At 49.6% G+C, this 23,404-nt stretch overlaps 1 protein-coding gene across 1 annotated transcript in view; it reads left to right on the forward strand.

Moving 5' to 3' along the window:
• The window catches only part of LOC119375169 (uncharacterized), an 86,961-nt gene that overhangs the window by 44,931 nt on the left and 18,626 nt on the right, over nt 1-23,404 (forward strand). Inside the window, exons 9-11 of the mRNA XM_049411188.1 lie at nt 3,687-3,833; nt 11,476-11,591; nt 13,418-13,474. Coding sequence (XP_049267145.1) covers nt 3,687-3,833; nt 11,476-11,591; nt 13,418-13,474 — 320 coding nt within the window. The remainder of the gene's footprint in view (nt 1-3,686; nt 3,834-11,475; nt 11,592-13,417; nt 13,475-23,404) is intronic.

The raw sequence follows: 23,404 nt of genomic DNA on the forward strand, positions 1-23,404 counted from the left end.
TCTACTTGAGAGATAACTGTTCACTCTCTTGACATCTCTTTTGTGTCCGTGTTTGCACGTCGCGTCTTTTTACTATGAATACCCAACTAGCTCAGCTATCTGTTTATTAAGTTTTTCATTTCTTTTACTTCCATATTCATTTATCGGTTTACTCGAGTAAAAGCGAAAGGAAAAAAAAGTGTAATAACGCATCGATATATATTACCTATCTATTTTATTTATGCTCAGTGCACTAGGTCCAAGACTCTACGAATATGCTATTCAGCGAGTTGGGTCGTCGAACTTTTAGGGCTGGAGGACGCCGCAGCGTTGAGGTCAGGCAATACTCGTGAGACTTCTGGAGGAGAGGAAGATACAACATCCGGGTAGCTATTCTCGATGTGTCCATCTAAAGATGTCCATCCATTCACTGCTGCCGCTGCACCTTGGACCATGTTCCTGGCCCGGACTGCCTGATTGGCACGACCGCGGTCTCCCTCTCCTCTTCGTCGCTTGGCGCAGGAGGCTCGTAACCGTAATTTCATGGCAAGTTGAAATGGTCGGCATCATCAGAGGTGAATCCATCGATGGTAGAGGGACCACGACATGAATGCACACTGTGCAGCTATGTGACGGCGTGCGCGCTTCGAAAGTCTACGGCAGGGCGGCCGGGCGGCTGTCCAATGAGGGAGTCATGACGTCACGGCTTCCAATTAGCGCTGGCCGAGTGGCTTGGCGCACGCTCACAAAAACGTAAAAGATAAGACCACCCACTGAAAAGTTTCATAAGTTACGGCTTTTTTAACACGAAAGTGTTTTATGCCGGGGTCCACCACGACTTTCATGACGTATTTCCGTCACGGAAGTACGTCAGCAAAATGAACGCCATAAGATGGCAAAAAGAAACTATAAAGTTCCGTTGACGGGAGTCGAACCCATGACCTCTCGGTCCGCGACGATGGCTGGCGGAGCTGTAGCCCACTGAACTACCGCGAAACACATTACCGAGGCTACATTACCGTGCCTTTTATCTTTCACACTTTCCTCTCGCAGTGCTTTTGGATGGATGGATGGATGGATGGATGGATGGATGGATGGATGGATGGATGGATGGATGCTATGAGCGTCCCCTTTATAACGGGGCGGTGACATCTGTGCCACCAGTCTCGAAAAAAAAAGAAGGAAACGCGCCGTAGCTACGCCCGTCCCATTCGGCGCGTTTCCAATACAAGTTTATTTCGTCAACGCTTTCACACACCGTGAGGTGGCGGCTTTAGCCCAAGCCTCGCTCATTTTTCATGTAGAAAAATAGCTCTCCGACGCTCGCCTTGCTGTCGCACCACGTTCCCCGCTCGCCCTGTGAGAATTAACGGCCAGGCTTGAGGGAAGACATGACGCGCGTAGCGTTTCTCTTCGCATTTCACGATGCTTTGAAAGAGTGCATATCGAATATCAGCGTTTATTATGTGCTTGTTGATGCCATCTTTGCGCGGGATTCATCATATGCGGTGTCCACGTATATGTTAAGAACTTCAGTTACCGCAAGGGTTAAATCATGATCATGGGCGTTAGTCGTCGGCACGGAGGTGTGCCACTGGGCTTGAGAGTGAGTGCGATGCGTTCACATCAAGCGGTGCTATACCTGACAAAGAACAATAGACATTGTACAAGCTCTCGTATACCAATGCACTATAAACAATAAACTACTTCTGTGACGACATGTTTTACTTTCGTGTTATGCCGATTCCTATGATGGAGGGATCAGCCATCTTTTTTTTTTCGATGTAATCTCACCCTGAGAATTCATTTTCAGCATTTTCGCAAAGTTTTCAGATTTTGCGTCAGTATCCCTTTAAAATACTTCTCACAGTTTAACAGGAAATTGAACAGCCGTGCTGGGCAACCAATCGCCTGTCTGCGCAATCAATAAATCGCAATTTCTTAAGGGTGCATGCATGTGGGTGCAACAGCCCAGACGTTTGCCTGTTTTTACAAGTGGCACCACTGTGACATTGTTGCGAATGCGCAGCATTTATTTTAGGTAAATAATAAAAAGTGGCACATATCAAAGCGTCGAGACTAACGGCGCTCACCAGGCCACGGCGGCCGCATTTCGGTCGGGGCGAAAAACAAAAATTACCGTGTGCTTTAATTTCGTTCAAGGCCTTAGATGATCAAAAATGGATCTGGAGTCTCTCGTTCCGCCGTGCCTCGCAATCACATGACCATTATGGCGCTTCAAACCCAGAATTTTGCTGTCCTTTAGGCCGAAACCACCGCGAGCCGCAAGTTTTGAGCGGCTACTCTTTTCGCCCGGGTGCTCATTTGAAGACTTACGACGCACTCAGGCACTCATTCACGCATCTTGTGTGCTAAACGTAGCTACGTGAAAGCAAAGCGGCCGTCGCAGAAGTTTAGAAAGCTAGAACACTGATGCTGTCCCACGCACAATCACAGAGATGTACAGCTGCGCCCTCTCGTGTACTGCTGCGCCTGTAGCGGCGGCCGCTGGCTGCATACGAAACTGAGGCGGCAGTTTCGTGACTAAGAAGTATTAAAGGACTCTGGTAATGACCTTTAAAAATAAAATACAAATCTATTTATGGGACAAGCGGGGACAGGCTGGCTAGTTGGCACATAACTTAAAATTCACTATCCTAAAACGTTATCGTTAAAGGCACGCGAGAGAGGTCTTCGAGGCTTAACTACCAAAGGGGCGAGCAATCTGTACGCGTTCCGTCGCTTGATCTGTTCGACAAGGAAATCCGCTACCTGATGTCACGCACGTGATTAAAACTGCAACCTAATCTGTTTTCACGTTTTCCTGTGTCTATATATTCTTGGTTTCTTCAATAAAACTTTCAGTTGGCAGTCAGCGCCCGTCCTCGTGTCACCTTTCTTCGCCCTATGTTTGCGCTGTTTTTCCCACTTTTAACCATTTTACTAATGCTTCAAAAGTATTTTTTTCTAACGGTATCGCTCAGGTTGTCGCTAAAACTGACGGTATGAATATTTGTCGCAATTTCATTAACTGGATTGTATTTGCATGGTGTGGTGTTCCATAAGTCTGTGTATTTACAAATATTTTTTGTATTGTGTCTTTGAAAAAAGTGTTATAATGTGCAGGGGCGTAGTCAGAAACTTTTGTCGGGGGGGGGGGGGGGGGGTTCAACCATACTTTATGTATGTTCGTGCGTGCGTTTGTATGTGCGCGTGTATATATACGCAAGCAAAACCGAAAAAATTCGGGGGGGGGGGTTAGAACCCCCCAATCCCCCCCTGGCTACGCTCCTGATGATGCGATATTGTTATAAACTGAGTTCTGAAGGCAAGTCTTAAAGTATGAATATTTTTCTGGCGATGTTTTGTTTATTATTATGGTTATGTGTATAACTATGGCTGCTTATTTGTCGATATTCTTGTTAATGATGTGTACCTTACCGCTCCTTGAGTGGTCTAAGTGACCGGGACGGGTTCCGGCACTGTGTCGGGCATTATATTGCCTTTTTTTTTTGCCCCTCCTGCCCAGTTACCCGACATCTATGATCAATGTACAGCACACTATACACTGCAAATGGGTTATTGAATAAACTAGAATTCATAGTATCAATAGGATTTGCTCTTCAAGGAAAGCTTTGTGTACGAGCATTTTGTCAACGAAAGACCCCGCTCTTGACCAAGCTCCTCGCGTTCTTTGGTGCATGCAGAGAAGCAAATGCACACCATCCGTGGTCTGACCGCCGCTCCGCTGCTCCTAGCTCAAGTGTACGAGGTCAAACAGAAAGAAGAGGACTACCTGCCCTACAAGATTCACGGCGAGTTCCATGCGTTGTGCTCCTTTGTGAACACCCAATGTGTGTCACTAATCTGTGTGTCCACACTTTCTCTCTGTCTGTTTTTAAGGCGAATGCCTTAAATGCCTCATCGAGCACGAAAATTGACCGTCGATGTCTTTCGTCGGCGACGTCGGGGACGAGTGATGGGAAGAACCATCAACACGTGACGAACGTCAAAATATGACGCCAGGATGATGACACAGACCCAGAACTTGTGACGTCACTTGATGACGTCATCATATGACGTCGTAGCTTGGCCAAAAGTGGTCCGATCACGGAGGCAATATAAAACCAGGTGGGGTGCCTCCGACCTTGGAGGCTGGGCAAAACCACGTTAGATGCAGAAATCTTTCAAACGGTGGCGGAGTAGGATCAATATATCGACTGAAAACAAAAAAAGATGGCTTTCATGGCTTCAGAACGGCGCAACCAACTCGCCCAATTCTCAGTGCTACTGAAGATGGCTTTCGCCGTCGAGTCGTCTTAATTGAATGCATAAGGGGCCCTGTGGGTTTTTTTTTTCTCAGTCACTGCGGTAGCTCAGTGTTTAAAGTGGCCATGATACGGTCACCCAACAATTTGCTGTTTTCAGAGAAAAACAGAAGTACATGCTGTGCTCTATTGTGCCTGTACAAATATGAAATATGAACCGTAAACGAATACTTCAGTGCACAATGAGCCCTAGAAATCGCCGACTATAAACCCCGACCCCCGCCGGCGACCGCCATTTTGGTATGGCGTGCGTGACGTCATGTGCTGCATGGAGCGGAGCAGTCTTCTTCTACCAAAGTCTCAGCTACTGCAAATTGTTATATTTCAACAGCAAGCTGAACAAAGCTGAAATAGCTCGACTGCACGTGCAGCTGACCACGGAACAATCTCGTTCGTTAGCTGAAGCGCAGGCGCTCTCAAAGCCAGTAGCTTGATACGTCACGGCTCGCAAGTGCGTCAGTGTTTCCCGATTCTCAGGCCGCTCGCGCGTTTATAAAACTATTCAATTATAAATTAAGTGCCCGACCAAATGCGCTAAACTTTCTCCGACTTGTTTGCGAACGCACAAGGAATAACCCATATAACACATATTATGATCCAAAATTGGGTGTCATGGCCCCTTTAAGGTACTCGGTTGCTGACTTAAAGTGGAACTCCGACGATTTTTTTTATATTCACCAATTTCAATAAAATTTTCAACATATCTTCTCTTTGGTACCCTGATATGTGCCGAATTATACAACCGTGAGTCATTTAGTTCTTTAGACAACGAATTCATAAATTCCGGAATCACGCCTTTAAATGCACACCACCCTGTGTACGTGACGTATTAGTGAGTAATAGCTAAGCGGCTCAGCGGACCAGCGGTCTCAGCGGAAGAGCGGAGAGATCAGCGGAGCGCGAGAAGAAAGGAAGAGTAATAGCTAAGCGGCCTAGCGTCGCCCCGCTCGTTGAACGTAGAACGCACCTCGCGTTCCGCTGTGGAGTCAGTTGAGCGTAGCGTGAAGGTGCGTCCACTAGGTTTCGCCGTCGTTTTGCAGCCAAGCTGACCGCGTCTCGACAAGACGCGCTTGCGAAAAACGCGAAATGTATGCAGTTCTCTGCACGTCTGTGAACACGCGATCAAATGTAATCTGTACGAAAAAGATGTCAAAGTAGCACCTATAGTTTCTCAAGTTTCTTGTGTCTTCTTGTCTCCAATTTCGAAATAAAAGATCAACACGAGCTTTAGGTCATCTCCACTTTAGGTCATCTCCAAATGCCCTCGTCTTCAGAGGTCTTCTTATGTTGAAAATCAGCGCCGGGACTTTTTCGCCTGGAGCAGAGCGAGCGCTATGTTGGCGGGTATCGCCGACAACATGCCGCTGCCGCTTGTGTTGGGGGTAGCCCTCTTGTCTCGCGAAAACGCTGGTCCGCTGGCCACGCTCCGCTGAGCAGAGGATACCAGCGGCTGAGCGGTCCGCTCCGTAAAAACGCTGATGGCCCCAGCGTGCCGCGCATGCGCAGTTGGCATCTCCGCTCGTGCGCTGGGCCCGCTGGCCCGCTGAGGCGCTTAGCTATTACTCTCTATTGTTTCTACCCCTTCCCTACCCCGCCTCGCGCAGTAGACGGGCGCAGCGCGCGCTTTCTTCCTTTTGCCGCGGCTCGATGCCGTCGATGCGGGACAAGTCAGCTGCTTCACGCGCCCGCGGGTCGAAATCGAAAGACGATGCTTCCGCGCTCAGGTAGCTGCACTCATCGCTGAACTCGTCGCTGGTAAGTTCAGACGAGCTGGCACAGCTTGATTCCGCGTCGGAAAACATCGCCAGCTTGCTTTCCGCGCGTTAGAAGAATCACGCGTGCTACGGCGGCGTCTAGTGCACTTCGTGACGTCATCGTCTACCTGGTCTACCCATGAAGCAGCTCCCTATTTCGGTTTCGGTTTTTACACATCGTTTATCGCTTATTGAAAATTATTGACAGTCTCTCGGCAAAATGAACCACCCTTGCTCTTACAGAACTGTTAATACTATTTGAAAACGGCATTATCTCAATATGGTCAAAAATGCATCGGAGTTCCCTTTTGAAAGTTTGGGGCTCGATTCCGACCGCGCCGGTCGCATTTCGATTGAGGCGAAATGCTAGAGCCCCGTGTACTGTGCAATGTCAGAGAGTGTTAAAGAACCCAAGGGGGTCGGAATTACCCGGACTCCTCCACTAAGGTGTAGCGAGAGTGAGAGAGACGTCAAGGCGGCCGACGTGGCCGTGCCAAAATCTCGCCTCTTTATTCGAGAAACGACCGACGTTGCGACGACGGCTTCAAGCGTCCTAACCGCCAGGAGCGTGATCTCGTTCTACTGCTCGCGCCTCGAGCTCTGAGCATGAGCTGCGCGGGAGGCGCGGCGCGTAAGTGGTAAAACGATGATGATGATTATTGTGAGAGATCATGATGATGCTGCAACAAAGGCATCTCTCATAGCACGATTCTCTTTGAGACGTTAAAGAACATAAACGAACCTTTTCCTGGGCAGAATGAGATAATATTCTTGACGTTGCATCATATAGGTCACCACTACACAAGCGGGATTCAGCCAAATATATATTGTTAAGGTGTTTAATAGACGGCACTCAACGACAATGTGTAATGGCGACAGTCACAGCGAGGCACGAACTCCCTGCGCGAGCGGCGTCCTTTCACAAGCAACCAAAGGAAGACCCACTAGAAGGCGCTGGAGAGGGGAACCCATTACTATGTTCCAAGGCTTCTCTACAATTACTCCGGGGACGAAAAGGGAGCCGCCCGGCGACCTAACAGCTGGTCACTGTGAGCGGGTCATTGTAGGCCTTGAGGCGCTCCACGTTGACAATGTCACGCCCTCGACGGCGCATGTCTGAAGATGGTTCGATGGGTTCGATCAGATAGTTGACCGGGGATGTGCGCTCGACGGCATGGTAGGGGCCTTTGTATTTCGGCAGCAGTTTGGATGAGAGCCCACTTGCAGTGGTAGGAATGGAGAGCCATACGAGCGCTCCAGGAAGGAACGTGGGCGCAGAAGTGGTGGTGCCATCACGAATGCTCTTCTGCCGCTCTTGTTCATGCGTCGTAAAGGTCTTGGCAAGCTCGCGACACTCTTCAGCAAGCCTGGCTGTGTCAGAAATAGGCGCACACTCCGATGGATCCGGCTGGTATGGAAGTATCGTGTCGATGGTATGCGACGGGTGCCTTCTGTACAGTAATAAGAAAGGTAAAAACCAGTAGTGCTCTCAGGGGCGGTGTTATAGGCGTAGGTAACGAAGGGCAGAATGGCATCCCAATTTGCGTGATCGGCGGCGACGTACATTGAGAGCATGTCACCGCGCGTTGGTCGTAGAATGCACGGCGTGACTGGCTGGTGACAGGTGACGCGACTTGAGGCGGCTGCACGCGTTGACAATAACGTGCCACGTGACCGGCGTAACCGCAAGCAAAGCAGATTGGCCGGTTGTCGGGGGTGCGCCATCGGTTCGCCGGGGTAGGTCCCGCCCATGTCGCAGGACGCGATTGACGGGTCGGCTGCTGAAATGACTGCATGGTGGGCTGCAGTCGGGGCCGAGGGATGGCGTCAGCATATGTAGCCGGCATACCCGCTTCAAAGAACGGAGGTCTAGCGGCTGCTTCGGCGTAACTCATTGGGGCAGTCGCAGGAATTACTTGGGGCGTCCTGGCGACAACTTGAGCGTAACTCTGGGGCGCAGGAGCCGGAGGTTGCGGGTGGTACTCAGGCATGACCTCCGTAATTTCCTGCTGAATCGCTCGGCGGAGAGGAGGAAGAAGGCTGGTCGACGACTGCTGAACGTGCGGCGGGTGGGCAAAGGCGAGGAGGGAGAACTGGCGTGCAATTTCCTCGCGCACGAATGACTTGACTTCTGCCAGCAACGCGGCCTGGTCAGATATTGCCGCCAAGCCAGCAAGCTCTTCATCGCGTGATGTCGACGGGTCATCGAATGCTGCCGGCGGAGCTCCTCGTAGCTCTGGCACAGCGTTATGACCTCGGCCACTGTGCCAAGGTTTTTGCCGAGCAGCATGGTGAAGGCATCATCGTCAATGCCTTTCATTACGTTCCGGATCTTGTCAGACTCAGACATGGTTCCGTTGGCCATCTTAGACAAGTCGAGGACGTCTTCGATATAACTTGTGAAAGATTCACCGGCCTGCTGAGCTCGTTCGCGTAAGCGCTGTTCTGCTTGCAGCTTACGAACTGCTGAGCGGCCAAAAACGCTGATGACGGCGGTCTTGAAATCGGACCAAGTCGCAAAATCGGACGCGTGGTTGTTATACCACAAGCTGGCTACGCCCGCGAGGTAGAATACCAAGTTGCTTAACTTGCCTTGTTCGTCCCATTTGTTGTGGATGCTGACGCGCTCGTAAATTGTGAGCCAGTCCTCCACGTCGGTGCTATCGGCGCCAGTGAAGATAGGTGGATCGCGTATACGGGGGACGCCGGGACATGTGCTCGTTGCGAGAGGAGGCGTTTGCTGGGCGGCGTCTTGAGGCATGGTAGATGGCAGGGTACGGGATCGAAGCTCCAGGGGCATTGAATGCTGACCGTAGTTGTTTGAAGGGCACAGCACTTAGGTGGACCGCCAGCGGTCCACCGAAGTGCTGTAGCGAAGCTTATTGGAACCCTGAAGTGGGTCGTCCTCTCCGGCCCCTTCTAGTGGGTTGCCCTCTTCGGACAGAGTGCAGCTCGCGCAGAGTCGGCTCTGCCTTGACTGTCGCTGTCGTTCATCTTCGCCGATTGTCCGCCAATACTTTATAATATATATATATATATATATATATATATATATATATATATATATATATATATATATATATATATATATATATATATATATATATATATATATGTGTGTGTGTGTGTGTGTGTGTGTGTTTTCTTGCATGAAATAAATATTCTTAATCGTCGATCAGTTCATGACTGTTATTCCACGCGTAGAACATCTTTTAGGGGCGAAGCTCCTTAAGGCAGCACCTGTTCGTCCCTCGTAGTCGTCGTCGTCGTAGTAGTAGCAGTAGTAGTAGTCGTAGTCCGTAACAAGTCTTACGCTTTGACTTCCAAGGTGGTGCCGGTGGGAGATTTTTTCTGTGCGTTGTTGAACAATAAAAAATTCGCAGCGTGCGCGTTAACTAAAAGCCGAATTGTCCTGTCTCTCATTCCCCATTAGCAGCCATTGGCATGTTCCAGTAGGAAACGTTAGTAGAAGTAGAAGTGTAAGTGTTAGCTAAAAGCCGACTTATTCTGTCTCTCATTCCCATTAGCAGCCATTGTTTACCTCCAAGGTAGTGCCTGGTGAGATTTCTCCTGTGCGTGATTAAACAATAAAAATTTTGTTCAAAACGCCGTTTATTGATGAAATAAACCAACGAAAGACGACAGATGTTTTGTAAAAGCAAAACGAAAGAACGCCAGATGTTTCTAAAGCAAAACGAAAAAGACGCCAGCTGCTTAACGAAAGACGCAAGGTGTTTTCTAAAGCAATGGTTTTCTAAACAATGAAAATTCACAGCGTACATGTAAAATTAAAGTGAGCTGCAAGTCGCCATAACTCTCATCGAACCTTTAGTATAAACGCGCCCGATCTCACGTCGGTGATGATGTACTGGGCAGAATTCACGGAAGATTCACGGTTTACCGATGAACCTCCGCAGCTTCGCCCACTCATCATTATGCACTCCGTGGATATGCTGTGACTTTTTTCCATTCAACGCGGACTCGAGAGAGTAGATGCTATATGGCCTCCCCACGGCAGGAGTATGGTCGTTGCTCTCAGCACTCAGCGGCATTGCATGAGAAGTGCAGTGCGTTCTTCACAGCAGACGTGGCGCCCAGCCCTACGCCCTCTAAACAACGATCTTCGTGTCGCTCGTCTTTCGAGAATACGGGAAATAATGCCGTTCAACATATGCAGCACCTAGTACGTGAAACAACTTTCAAGCGCGTGATGCTTACTTACTGGAAGCCACGTGGAATGAAATGGCGAGTATTACTGTCGGTGCAATCTCTTGTCACTCCTATTTCATTGCTCCGCATCGTCCGCATCATGGTAGACAAAAATTCCGCCAAGTATTAGTGAATCACCGTAATTCCCTTGCATAGATTCCAATGAGTGCGTTAAACGGTTCCATTAAATGCAGTCCGCTTAGTGGGGGCTTACGTGTAATGAGATTAAGAGTCGCAGCCATCAATGAAAGAACGCGTCGACCATGAACGAGGCTACTCAAACCTAGACGCTGTCATTGCTAGTACACATTAGTGTTTATCCCCTTGCACATGTATTCCACAATGTAAGCGGAACATGTCGGTCTTGTCTAGTGTAGATTTAACAAAGGGTACTGACACAAAAATTTTCTTTGTTTTTCGCGTCAAATAAAGGGTCAAGGGACCCACAAGAGCATAGAAAATGTACCGTTGTGCGTGAGTGCGCCCAGGAAAATTAATTACCGCATGTTTTAAAAGGGCGTTTAGCGCGCCCGTGATCAGGCCGGCAACCTACACCTAGTCGGTCCCGTCCTGGAATAAGCCGGGTGCGCGCTTTATCGCCGCGTTTTGCCGTACCCAATAAATGTTTATTCACTTCACTTCACTCACTCACTCACTCACTCACTCACTCACTCACTCACTCACTCACTCACTCACTCACTCACTCACTCACTCACTCACTCACTCACTCACTCACTCACTCACTCACTCACTCACTCACTCACTCACTCACTCACTCACTCACTCACTCACTCACTCACTCGCGCAAGATATCGTGACGTTTCCACGGTCGCTCCGATCTGTGGCTCCGTCGGTGACATACGAGCGGCAATTTCGTATGTTTTGGTGCCTGACGTCATCTGAACCAGCCATGCTGGTGCGTGCAGTGACAAGAATCGATACTGTGGTCTGACGACGTGCTGGTGGTGACGTCAGTAGGTGAGCCATGCGAAATTTGACTTCCAAATCAACATGATATATCTTGGCGGCATTTCCTGAGCTTCACACTCGCTCAGAGCCCTTATACAGGAGATTTGTATGGCGAAATAAAGCCAGCCTCGAAAATTGGTGTCAGTAACCCTTTAAGGGGCAGATATTCGACAGAAGCTTTTCGTTACTTGATCACTTTGTTTATCCTACGCCTTTTTCTCGTTTCTTCCGCCCAGGCTCGCTGATGCTCTTCGCTTGGCTTTTCTTGGTGAGCGTGGCCATCATGATGGCGCGACACTTCAAGAAGGACTGGCCAGGCGTCAGGATTGCCGACTTGCACGTCTGGTTTGTCGTAAGTTGACCGGCTCCGACATAACGTGAAGTGAAAACCATAATAGGAATAAAGCGCGTGCCAAACAAAAACTCACAGTTTCGCCGCAAGGGAAAATCAATGAATGCGACAGCAACAAGGTTGGAATCCTGTACGAAGTAAGGCTAGCAGCGAACTCTAGGATCCGATCTGGCGCAACTGTACAAAACGCTGGCATAAAGGAATACGGCCGCTCCAGCGAGCGAAGCGCTTTTTGTGCTGTCACGTGCTTCAACGCGAAGATAGCGCTGAGAGCACAGCAGGTACAAAAGGACGGCCGTCAGCTGATCCCCTCTAGAGATGTACGGCGCGCACGGCCACGGGCGACCATGCCCTCTAAGTCCAAGTACGCATTTCCTCCCGATATGACGCAGCCCCCATGCGGCTTTACACATGTACCCATGCACGTTTCTCGCGACAAAAGACGGGCGGGGCGTTTCCTCTTTGCTTGAGAAGCGATCGATGGCAGCTCTCACACGCGGGATGATGCTATCGCATGCGCCCTTCGAGCGACGAAGATGGCCGGCTCGTTTCCTCACTGTTTCAACCGCGTTCGTCGACAGCGCGCTTTCACTAGTACGTAAACCATGTGACTCGCGTGACAATGTTATCAATTTGGACTTTATATGGAACATGACGGCGACGTCGACGGCAAGAACCCGCCGACAGTTTCCACAATATATATGTCGCGATAAAACCAATAAACACGGTTGACGGATGCTAAGTTTAAATACAAAATATACATCAATCATTCCGAAATGTCCCGCGTGCTACTCCTAGAGTCGACTACCTGCGTGATCTACGTCGGTTTAATTTGCTAACTTGAAAACAGCTATACACAGACACATACAATGAACGGGGGACACTGACTCAATCACCAATGCTCTCACGTTGTGAAAATTCGTTTAGTGCCTCATATTACCGAAGTGGTCATATACGCCAACATAAGTACGCTCCCCGCAGTTTCACCGGAGCCTCATGGCGCTCGCCCTGGTCTGTATGCTGACATCGCTGGCGACCGTGATAACCGCTGTTGGAGGATGGAGTTTCGTGAGTGTTGTCCATCAACTTGCACAATAAACAGCGATTGCTACGTGTACAGACATTTCTTTAAAAAAAAAAAACAAATTACAACTCGTTGCGAGAATTGATGTAGCAGCGTACGAGAAAAAAAAACGTTAAATGAACCACGCCTATACTAAATGTCGCATTGATCTTGGATCTGTATGGGGTATGAAATGACTAAATTTAGTTTACGTTGTTTAAAAGCATGCGCGCATCATACGCAGCCAATTTGTACAGTCATTTACAACTTAATAAAAGCTGTGAAGTTCGAGTTCAAGTTTATTCAACGACCTCCGGCTAGAGCCATCTCTGCCTCACCTCCAAAACAATTGCATATATACATGCTGCATCGAGTTACGTTGCTCATTTTTTTCCGTGACGTCATACATTTATGCGTTTTGCCGTGTACATACGCGTCTGATTCGCCGGTTTTTAAGTCGAAAACTTGAAGATCCCGCCAATAGAGGAGATCCTCATATCAGCATCCAGCCAAGGATAACATTAAATGACGAACCTTAATTTTCCAACATGCGCAGTATATATTTGCACTAGTAGCGAAAGAATACCGAATCTCTCAACGAAAACCAGCCTACGTGACTACCTTACAAAGTTGACCATCAAACACAACCCTCTTTTTATGGGTGGAGATGTGACTTTTGCCTAAGTTGAAATCAATTACAGTTGCACGCGCGGATTGAGAAAGACATGAAAGCGAATTGACGAAATAACTTTTCTGGCTTCAGGGTGTAAACCTGCACCCCATTCTCGGCGTCGCGGCGTCAGCCTTGGCCATTGCTCAGGTTTGTATTAGAGTCACTAACAGGGTACGTATTTGTTTTATAGACACTAACAGGGGGTACGTGCCCGATTTTGCCGCTGCCTACAGGCAAAACAGGTACTACAAGCGTGCGCTTACATACTGGTGCTCGGCAGAACGAAGTTTCAGGTAACTCGGGAGAGAAGGAAATGGCCGGTATGGGACCAGTAGACCTAAAAATAATACCCTCTCTCTTTTTTTAATGCGTAAGCATTTGTACGCTGAATCAACGAGAAAAGTGTCCCTCTGTCACGCCATTTCACAGCCACTGTACACCACCTCGATGGTACCGTGGTTACGGTGCTCGGCCGCTGATCCGAAAGTCGTGGGTTCGATTCCGACCGCCGCAGTCGCATTTCGATGGAGGCGAATTGCCAGAAGGCCGTGCACTGTGCGATTCCAGTGCACGCAAGAACACTAGTGGCGCGATTTTGTACGCGGTCTTAAAACGGGCGGAGGCGGTCCGTTACGTCCAGCCGCACGCGAATGACCAATGTGAACCGCGACAGACGTCACGGCCTTGCATTGACCAATCGCGTGCGGCTGGATGTAACGGACCACCTCCGTCCGTTTTAAGAACGCGTACAAAACCGCGCCACAGATGGTCCAAGATTCCGGAGCCCTCCACTAAGGCGTGCCTCAATCATATTCGTCGTTCTGGCACGTCAAACCCAATATATTATTTCTAATATTAAGGCAAAAGGCTTAAATGCCTAATGAAACACGAAATTTGCCGTCGGCGTCCCGCGGCGTCAGGGACGAGTGATGCAAAAAATCATCACGTGATGACGTTACAATATGACGTCACAGATCGCCAAAATTTGTGACACCATTATGACGTCATCATGACGTCCCGTCACATGATGACGCCATCACGTGATATCATAGCTTTGTCAAAGGTGGCCCGATCACGGAGGCAATGCAAACCAGGTGAAGTGCCTCCGATCTTGGAGGCGGTGCAAAACCACGTAAGGCGCAGAACGCTTTCGAAGGGCGGCGGGACTTAGGCGGGACAGCATCAATACATCGAATGAGAGGAAAAAGAAGATGGCTTTCTCCTTCGAGTCATCCTACGTGAATACATAAGGGACTCTGTGAGTTTTTTTATGACCTAGTAGGTAGGTATGTCTTCATATTATCAGTAAGACTAGAAAAGTAATGTGGGTCTTGTCACCTAAAATGACCGCGACTGAACGCGGTTAAACAAAGCATGTCGAGTGATACTTCGCTTTTGTCTGCTTTGGCTGCCGGTCAGCCTTTTTTGTTGCAGCAACTACCTCACTTACGATTGCAGCACAAGACAACACGTAGACGCTGCTTAGCGCCGTAGGCGATTTCGCCGCGAACAAGCAGTGAACTCAAATTCACTAAGCGCCTCTGACAGTGGCGGCACAAAAGAATCACCTTGAGCCTTCTCGTTCGTTTCCGCGAACGCGCCGCACTATAGTGTTTCGCCGAGGCTCTTTTCTGGCATCGTTACGACACAAGAGGCACGCGGAGCGAAGCGTGTGGCATGACCTTGGCCGAGGGTGAAGGTCAGATTCACGGAACGAAGCGTTTTCTGGGTTTGTGCCTCGATGAGGAGAGCTGTCGTTCTAAAACGCACACGTTCCGTTATGCATTCGCCTAAGACGACTCGAACGTGAAAGACATCGTCTCAGTCGATTCTATTCAGCCCCTCTACCGTTTAGCTTTCTGCATTTCATGTGCTTTTGCACTGACCCGGATCTGCCCACCTTTGACCGAGCGACAATGTCGCTTGATGACGTCATGTTATCGGAGTGACGTTACACGTTTCGGTGGTATGTTACGTTACGATGGCCTTATCTGTGATCACGTGACTTTTTGAAACGCTCGTGTTGACGTTGACGCCACCGCCGGCGGTCGCTTTTTGCCCTTCATGAGCCATGTAAGGCTTTCACGTTAATTAACTTTCTCTTTGGACGGAGTGCGTTTGAACCCGGGTTCCCACGCACCGAAGGCGAGTGCGTTAACCACTGGCTTCTCAGCTAGGCTTGCAGAATACGAATGTATCTGAGCCACATGTCCCGCAACGGTGGTCTAGTGGTTTTGGCGCTCGACTGCTGACCCGAAGGTCGCGGGATCGAATCCCGGCCGCGGCGGCTGCATTTTCAGTGGAGGCGAATATGTCTGAGGCCGTGTACTTAGATTTCGGTGCACGTTAAAGAACCCCAGGTGGTCGAAATGTCCGGAGCCCTCCTGTACGGCGTCTCTCATAATCATATCGTGGTTTTGGGGCCTTAAACCCCAGATATTACTATCTGAGCCACATGAATGCGTAGTAACCGCGGTGCAAAACAAATATATGAAAGCTTTGTTGAATTTGGTGATCGTGAAATAAACATAGAGCATGGTAGACATCCGAAAAATTTAGAATCTTCGCAATTTTAATGCTCAACTGCGTTCTAGCGACGACCTCAACCTACAATGAAACTTTACACCTACGGATCACTTAGACTCTTAGACAACACCCAGGAGAGTTTCCATGGGAGGCGCACTTGTTGATGCAGCACGCTAGAGAGAGGGAGAGAGAGAATTGAAGGAGAAAGGCTGGGAGGTTAACCAAGCTTTGGCTCGATTGGCTACCCTACACGTTGGGTGGGGGAAGGGGGGAATTATAGATAGGATGGAGGAGAAAGAACAAGAGTAAGAAAGAGAAGATGAAGGGTTAGATTGAACACACAACACGAACTCGCGCTGATAATTAACAGGCACTCGTCAAGTCCAGTCGTCTTGAAATAGCACAAGAGGGCTTTCGTGACCTTGTGCATACACGAAACCCTGGGCCAAGGTCCCAGAATCTTCTTTTCTGGTGGTGGTCTTGCATCCAGACGATGGAGTTTGGCTTCCAGACCACGTCGTTGAGCCTGGTATGACGGGCAGTGGCATATAATGTTCTCAAGCGTCTCCTCACAGGCGCATAAGTTGCATGCCGCACTGCTGGCCATTCCAACGAGATACGAATAAGCATTCGTAAACGCCATACCCAACCATATGCGACACCGCAAAGTTGCATCGCGTCGTGAGAGCACGGATGGCAAAGGAAGCTGCATGTTAGGGTCAATTGAATACAAGCGCGAGCTAGAAAAACCCTGCTTATTACATTGTAGAAGCGTGATGCGGCGAGCAAGGGATTGCAGTTGCCGCGTGGCGTCCGTTCTCAAGAGCGGTATGGGCATCCGCAGGTTTTGTTCATGAGCCCATCGTGCAGCTTCATCGGCGCGGTCATTGCCGACAACTCTGCAATGACTCGGCAACCATTGAAATATAATATCATGTCCATCCTCGAGCGCTTTTTGGCAGTTGTGCCTCATTTCATACACTAATTGTTCGATAATCCACACCGTCAAGGTACGTGCACACTGGCGGAAAGCATGCCGCGACGCCTCCGCGCGGCAAGCGGCGGCACGCTGTCCACATTGCCGGTGCGAGAGCCACGAGACGAGATTGGACATGTCGAGTAATGTCGAGGCACGCGCGCCCGCCAGCTCGCGACTTCTCAGTGAAAGATGGAGAGGGGTGGCGAGGGTGAGAAGAGCAATGTCTCGTCGCTATGACGACAGCCCGTTTGAGAAGGAAGAGGAGAAAAAGCAGGCGCAGATTGGTGGTTTGCTTGCAGGCGCTGCACCGTGCTCCCGACCGGGCTGCAGAAATTAGGCGCCTTTTCCTCTTCAAACCACTACCACCACCACCCGGCGGCAGCGGCGAAAATAGGTCCCAGAGCGATTGGGTTGGTGGTAGAGAAACTTTGCCGCTCCGCAGGAGAGAGAAAAGCGGCGTCTCTTGAGCGGGGAGCGCCGTGCGGGAGAGTGCCACGCCGCCAGTGTGTTCGTACCTTAAGGCAAACCGTGGTGATAATAAGGCTGACCTCGAAATGTCGCAAAAGGTGGCCCATTGATTAGGTGGCTGCTGAAGTATGCACTTGACCGCACCTTGAAGCGCTGCGAGTTCTGCTGCTGTCGACGTCGTGATGTGAGAAAACTTGAACTGCAATGATACGTCGCCAGATGGAACAACCACTGCTCCGGTAGAGCTGTTGGAATAAGTGGAGATATTGGTGTAAACATGTGTGCGGTCAAAGTAGGTTTCGTTCAACAGACGCAAAGACAACTACTTCAGAATTAGTGGTGACAGGTGTGCCTTCTTAACAATTCCAGGAACCGATAAGCACACATCAGGTTGACGGAGACACCACAATGCAGATGCCGGGTGCGTCGCAGGCAGCACGCTAGGCTTTCAACAGCGAAAGCGGGCAGGAACATATTGGAACGTATTGGCGCTGGGGCTGATGATCTAGCCGGGGACACGAAAACTCGGGTACGGTGAGAAGGGCACAGGGAGTTGTACATGAAATGTTTGCCCAAGAAAATGCAACGGATGCATCGTTCGGAACGCAGGCAGGCAAGAGCGAGAGCTTTAGATGCTGAACACGGGGAGTACAAATGGGCAGCCTATACATACGTCGCCGAATATAAGGGCAAGGAGGCATTTGCGATTGCGGTGGCGGATGGGTGGCGACGCTTGGTCGCCTTTGGATCACTAAAAACCCACTCCTCATAAATTGCAGAGGAAGCTGCGATAGCGCAGGCTATATAACTAATTTTCAATCTGACCTGATTTTCAGTCATTCAAAAAATCACAGCATATCCACGGAGTGCATGATGATGAGTGGGCGAAGCTGCGGAGGTTCATCGGTAAACCGTGAATCTTCCGTGAATTCTGCCCAGTACATCATCACCGACGTGAGATAGGGCGCGTTTATACTAAAGGTTCGATGAGTTATGACGACTTGCAGCTCACTTTAATTTTACATATACGCTGCGAATTTTCATTGTTTAGAAAACCATTGCTTTAGAAAACATCTGGCGTCTTTCGTTAAGCAGCTGGCGTCTTTTCCTTTTGCTTTAGAAACATCTGGCGTTCTTCCGTTTTGCTTTTACAAAACATCTGGCGTCTTTCGTTGGTTTATTTCATCAATAAACGGCGTTTTGAACAAAATTTTTATTGTTTAATCACGCACAGGAGAAATCTCACCAGGCACTACCTTGGAGGTAAAGAATGGCTGCTAATGGGAATGAGAGACAGAAGAAGTCGGCTTTTAGCTACCGCTGCGAATTTTTTATTGTTCAACAACGCACAGGAAAAATCTCCCACCGGCACCACCTTGGAGGTCAAAGCGTAAGACTGGTTACGGACTACGACTACGACTACGACTACGAGGGACGAACGGGTGCCGCCTTAAGGAGCTTCGCCCCTAAAACAGCCATCCGAAATTTGGCGAGGGGCAGAATATCAGTCGCGGCAGGCCGGTTGCAGAATTGAGTCACGGGGCGAGAAATTCGGGTGGTGGAAATTATCTGGGTACCAACACATTCTGGGAAGCCTGAAAATGGGGAGGCGCACATCAATTCTTGATGTTTCGTCAGCCGGGCAGTTGAGCCGCCCGTTCCAGGGAAGTCCGCGAGTGATGGGCTGATGTCCTTTCATGACATGACCAATCATTACAAGCTAGAGCGGAGGCTTTATCTGCCCACGCACAAGCGGTCGACCAAGGCGCAGGAATGCATCTCGAGAAAATTTCAGACAAGCTCTTTTCCAAACCCATACGCGTTGAGTAAGATATACCCGGAGGAGACTAAGCTGGAATGCAAATGGACACCTATGACCATATCATATGCGTGATCCACCTCTCGAGCAGTGGGAGGTGGTGTTGGCCAGCTCAGACCCAGTCGTTCAACAAGGGTCACCAAGGTGCCGTTAACATTGGGTTGATGGCCATCTAACGAGGAATGGTCCGCACATGCTTTCCGACGAAACAAAGATTTTTAAGGCGAAAGGCTTTAATGTCTCATACTCGTGGTGTCCGTCCATCCGTCCGTGCCCTGGCACTGTGCCAGCTGTGGCCTTTCCCTATCACACTCTCTCACCAATCACGTGATGGCACAGCGGCGCATAACAGTTGCGTATTGCTCCCAACGCGCGTTGTGCAACTGTTGCGCAACGCGGCGGCGTCCGTCGGCGGAGACGAATGACCACAGGGTTTCGCCGAGGACACTGGAATTTACAGTGTCCTTCAATTTTAGGGGCGAAGCACTTTAGGACCGAGCCTTGTCGCCCCCCCCCCCCTCGTCGTCATCGTCCGTAGCTCTGGTTTGCATGGATTCCCCTAAAATGTTTAACAATAGACTAATATCAATCATAATTGTGACAGAACAATATAAAACACCTAGAAGCACAAACCCTTTATACTTGTCAGCGATTTCACCATAGAAATTATGGACCTTAGGACCTAGCTTTGTCGTCGACGCTCACTGCCCGCTGTCATAGTGGTTAGAAAACCGTTGTTATAGTCGAAACATATGTGTGTATGTGAATAAAAAAAAGGTTCACAATAGACGAACAGCAATCATAGTTGTGACAGAACAATACAAAACACCTGTAAGCGCAAACCCTTTATACTAGTCGGCGATATCAACGTACACATTATGGACGTTAGGCCGAGCTTTGGTGGACTCTGTGTCACTTTATAAATGATGGAAAGAAGATTACTTTTAAGGGATCGTTTTTCTTTGTTAGACACAATATTAATGAGAACTAACAGACAATAATGCCAAGGAAAGTATAGGGGGTATTATTTCTAGTAATTAGGGTATAAATGTGAAGAAAGGAAAGTGGACGAAAAGATAACTTGCCGCCGGCAAGGACCGAACGTGCGACCATCGAATAACGCGTCCGACGCTCTACCACTGAGCTACGGCGGCGGTCATCCTCTCGTCCACTTTATGGGGTATATATGTACATTTACACCTAGGACTGTTAGTCAGCGCCGATCGCAGCCATGGCGGCGAGTGTGGAACACTCTTTTTCTGCCTGTCGGCGTCACGTAGCACGTGATCTTTTCACGGGCCGGCAGCTGACCAATAATCCCTCGCATACTAGCTGAAGACATCAAGTCTGCCAGAACGAGACTCTCACTATGAATGAAGGAAACAAGGGTAGAGCGCTGAGCGCGTCGTCCAGCGCTTGCTTCGGTTCACTCCTCTGAAATGCGGCTCGACATGCTGAAATTCTCTCCTGCGCAGCGCCGCGATGAGCGCCAGCGCATGCGCGTCCCGTCCCCCTCTCTCTCCTCTCCTATGCTGCTTCCCTCTCGCGCGCCTGTCGACCGCGTTCCCCGCTCGCCCTGTAAGAATTAACGGCCAGGCTAGAGGGAAGACACGACGCGCCTAGTGTTCCTCTTCGCGTTCCACGACGCGAGGTCAGTAGCATGCCCGAGGTCGGTAGCATGCCCAACGAACGCCAAGGGAACGCGATCGTGCAAGTGCTCCGGCTTCGCATCGCCTCATGGTCCCCTTTAGCGGGAGATGGTGTAATTTTTTTATGTAGCGGCCGTGGGCGTTGTGTCGGCGTTCTCCGTGGTATACTGCCTGTTTCTGCGGGACGGGCATGAAAGTCGCGACATTTCTACGGGCATGAGATTAGCGGCATCAAGAGCCAGTGCCGTATGAACATTTAGGTAGACGCGGGAGAATAAATGAGCCTAATGAGTGCTCGAACGCGCCAGAACATTACATTCGTTTCCAGGCTGGCGTCTGCTCGATACGCTAACCGCGGGGACACGAACGCAAGCGAAACGGAGGCACATTAGCCCCGCATCTCGCTGCAATTCACGGGAAAAAAATGAAAAAGACGCACACATTCCCTTTGTGTCTCTCATTATTTCTCTCAAGGTTTGTTCATCTATTCAAGCAGCAAATTACACAAGGTACACATGTCGTGTCAAATAATTTTCCCGGTGTCAGGTGGTAGTGTTGGCGACGTCAGAGCACAGTCGTCGACGTGGAGGACCGACGTCACAGCACTACCGTCTACGTATGGTCATTCCATCGTGTACGTCATCGCCTCATTCTCTGGGAGCGCGCCCGCGCGAAGGGAAAGCAGCGTTCAGCTTGCAATTCGACCCATTTCCGCGGCGCGTAGCGTTGTAAATTTTGGCAGACGTTAGTGTGAACGCCGAGTGTATGCATTGCGCTCGTTCGTCAGCTCAAAATTGTCAAACCTGTTGAGGGGCCTTTTAGCGCAAACGTGTCCCCACTGTCACTATGCTTATCAAAGTAACAAACGTTCATTCAGCGTATTTCCGTATCTTGCTTTCGGAGATGTTACCATAAAGGGCGCAAAGTATAAACACAAGCACTTGTAATGCCAGTCAATTATATTGATATTGTCCTCGTCACAAATTAGGTAAGGGAACCTAATCAGGCTTCTAATCCAAGCTAGCATGGAGGCTTTGTGCTACCATCTTCAATGAATACGTGTTCGTTTGCGGCATTGAGGTGCACCGTTGAGGTCTAGTGGGAATTGAATCAGATAGAATTATTGTGAAAAGCCAGGTGGGGCTCAGTCCAGAGCTCCAACAGCCACGTCCCGTGCCCGACGAACCGGCGCACGTTGGCCACTCGGGCTTTCGTCGCTTTCGTCACGCAGCATGGCCTCCTAGTCTTGCAGGGTTGAAATAGGGAATGGAGATGGGAGAGCGCCTGGCAGGCGGACACTGACATTCCAGCGTTACGTGAAATAACGTCGGTACCGCTCCGCAGCCAGGGCAGTTGTCAGGGTAGGAAGTTGGAGGAAGTAGAGCTTGGGGAATGTGTTAGCCTGCAGTTGACGCACCGCGGTTGCATCCTCTCGGGTCAGCGTGTGGTGTGGTGGAGGGCACCGAAGGCGTTCTCGTCTATAGTAATCGAGAGTGTCTCGATATCCTAGAAGTTCCGTGTTTGTGTACTTCTCATCTGGGTTGGACAGCTCTTCCTCCGGTTCCCGGTTAGTGAGTGCTCGGGTAGCTGCATATGCGCAGTCATTACTGGGGAGAGAGGCGTGCCCAGGAGTCCAGACAAGCCGGAACTTATGCGGGGTGTGGAATGCGGAGTTTAAACAATTCGGCAGATCCCGCGTACCGTGGGAGTCGATGCTATGCGAAGCATGCGGCGGGGAGGTGACTGTGGCGTAATTTTTTTAAAGACGATAGTCTTTCTTGGGGAACTTAAACGCAGAAATTTTGGTCTGTCTTTCTGTCTGTCTGTCTTTCTGTTTGTCGGCACGTCCCTCGATTCAGCCACTCGGCCAAAGTTGAACCACTTGCCCAAGGGCCAGCCGTCTTGAACTGGTACGGCTGTTCATACTTGTGAACGTTGTCAATCAAAAAGTAAATATCATGCATATCTGAGGTGCAACATCACTAGGTAAGTATTAGGTGGCGTGTTCCTTTAATAGAAAATGCATATATACGTAATTTTAAGGACCCTAGTTTCTTAAGCTGCGCTGAAAATGCATAAGAATGGAAGCTTGAGCGAGTTGGTATGCGTTCATCTTTGTTGAAACAGCGCTCACTAGACGACGACGAAGTAAAAGAAGGCACACGACAGGCGCTGCCTGTCCTGTGCCTTCTTTAGACGACGACGAAGTAAAAGAAGGCACAGGACAGGCAGCGCCTGTCGTGTCCAAGGAGGTTAAACAAACCTCCTTGGTCGTGTCCCTTCTTTTACTTCGTCGTCGTCTAGTGAGCGCTGTTTCAACAAAGCTGAAAATGCGACTGCGCTGAAATTTGCCTTCCTCCGTGCCCTTCGCACGAGCTCATTGTTGTGTTTCGGTTTCGGTTCTGTATTGCACTGTACGAATGCCATGGGTTGGTGTTGAAAAACGTTAGTTTTGAGAAGGCCAAGAAGGTGAAAAAAAATATTTAAAAAATGAAAAAGCAGCGTTGTGGGCGGCCTTCAGGCTGCCGGTTGTGGGCGCCGCTCTGGCGTTCCTGTTTTACCCAGGCGACGTGTAAATAAAAGAGTGTGTGGAGAGTACTCGTTGAGTGCGGACGTTTCTCTGCTTCAGCGCTTCG

The sequence above is a fragment of the Rhipicephalus sanguineus genome, chromosome 11 (genome assembly GCF_013339695.2).
Source record: "Rhipicephalus sanguineus isolate Rsan-2018 chromosome 11, BIME_Rsan_1.4, whole genome shotgun sequence".
Taxonomy (NCBI): domain Eukaryota; kingdom Metazoa; phylum Arthropoda; class Arachnida; order Ixodida; family Ixodidae; genus Rhipicephalus; species Rhipicephalus sanguineus.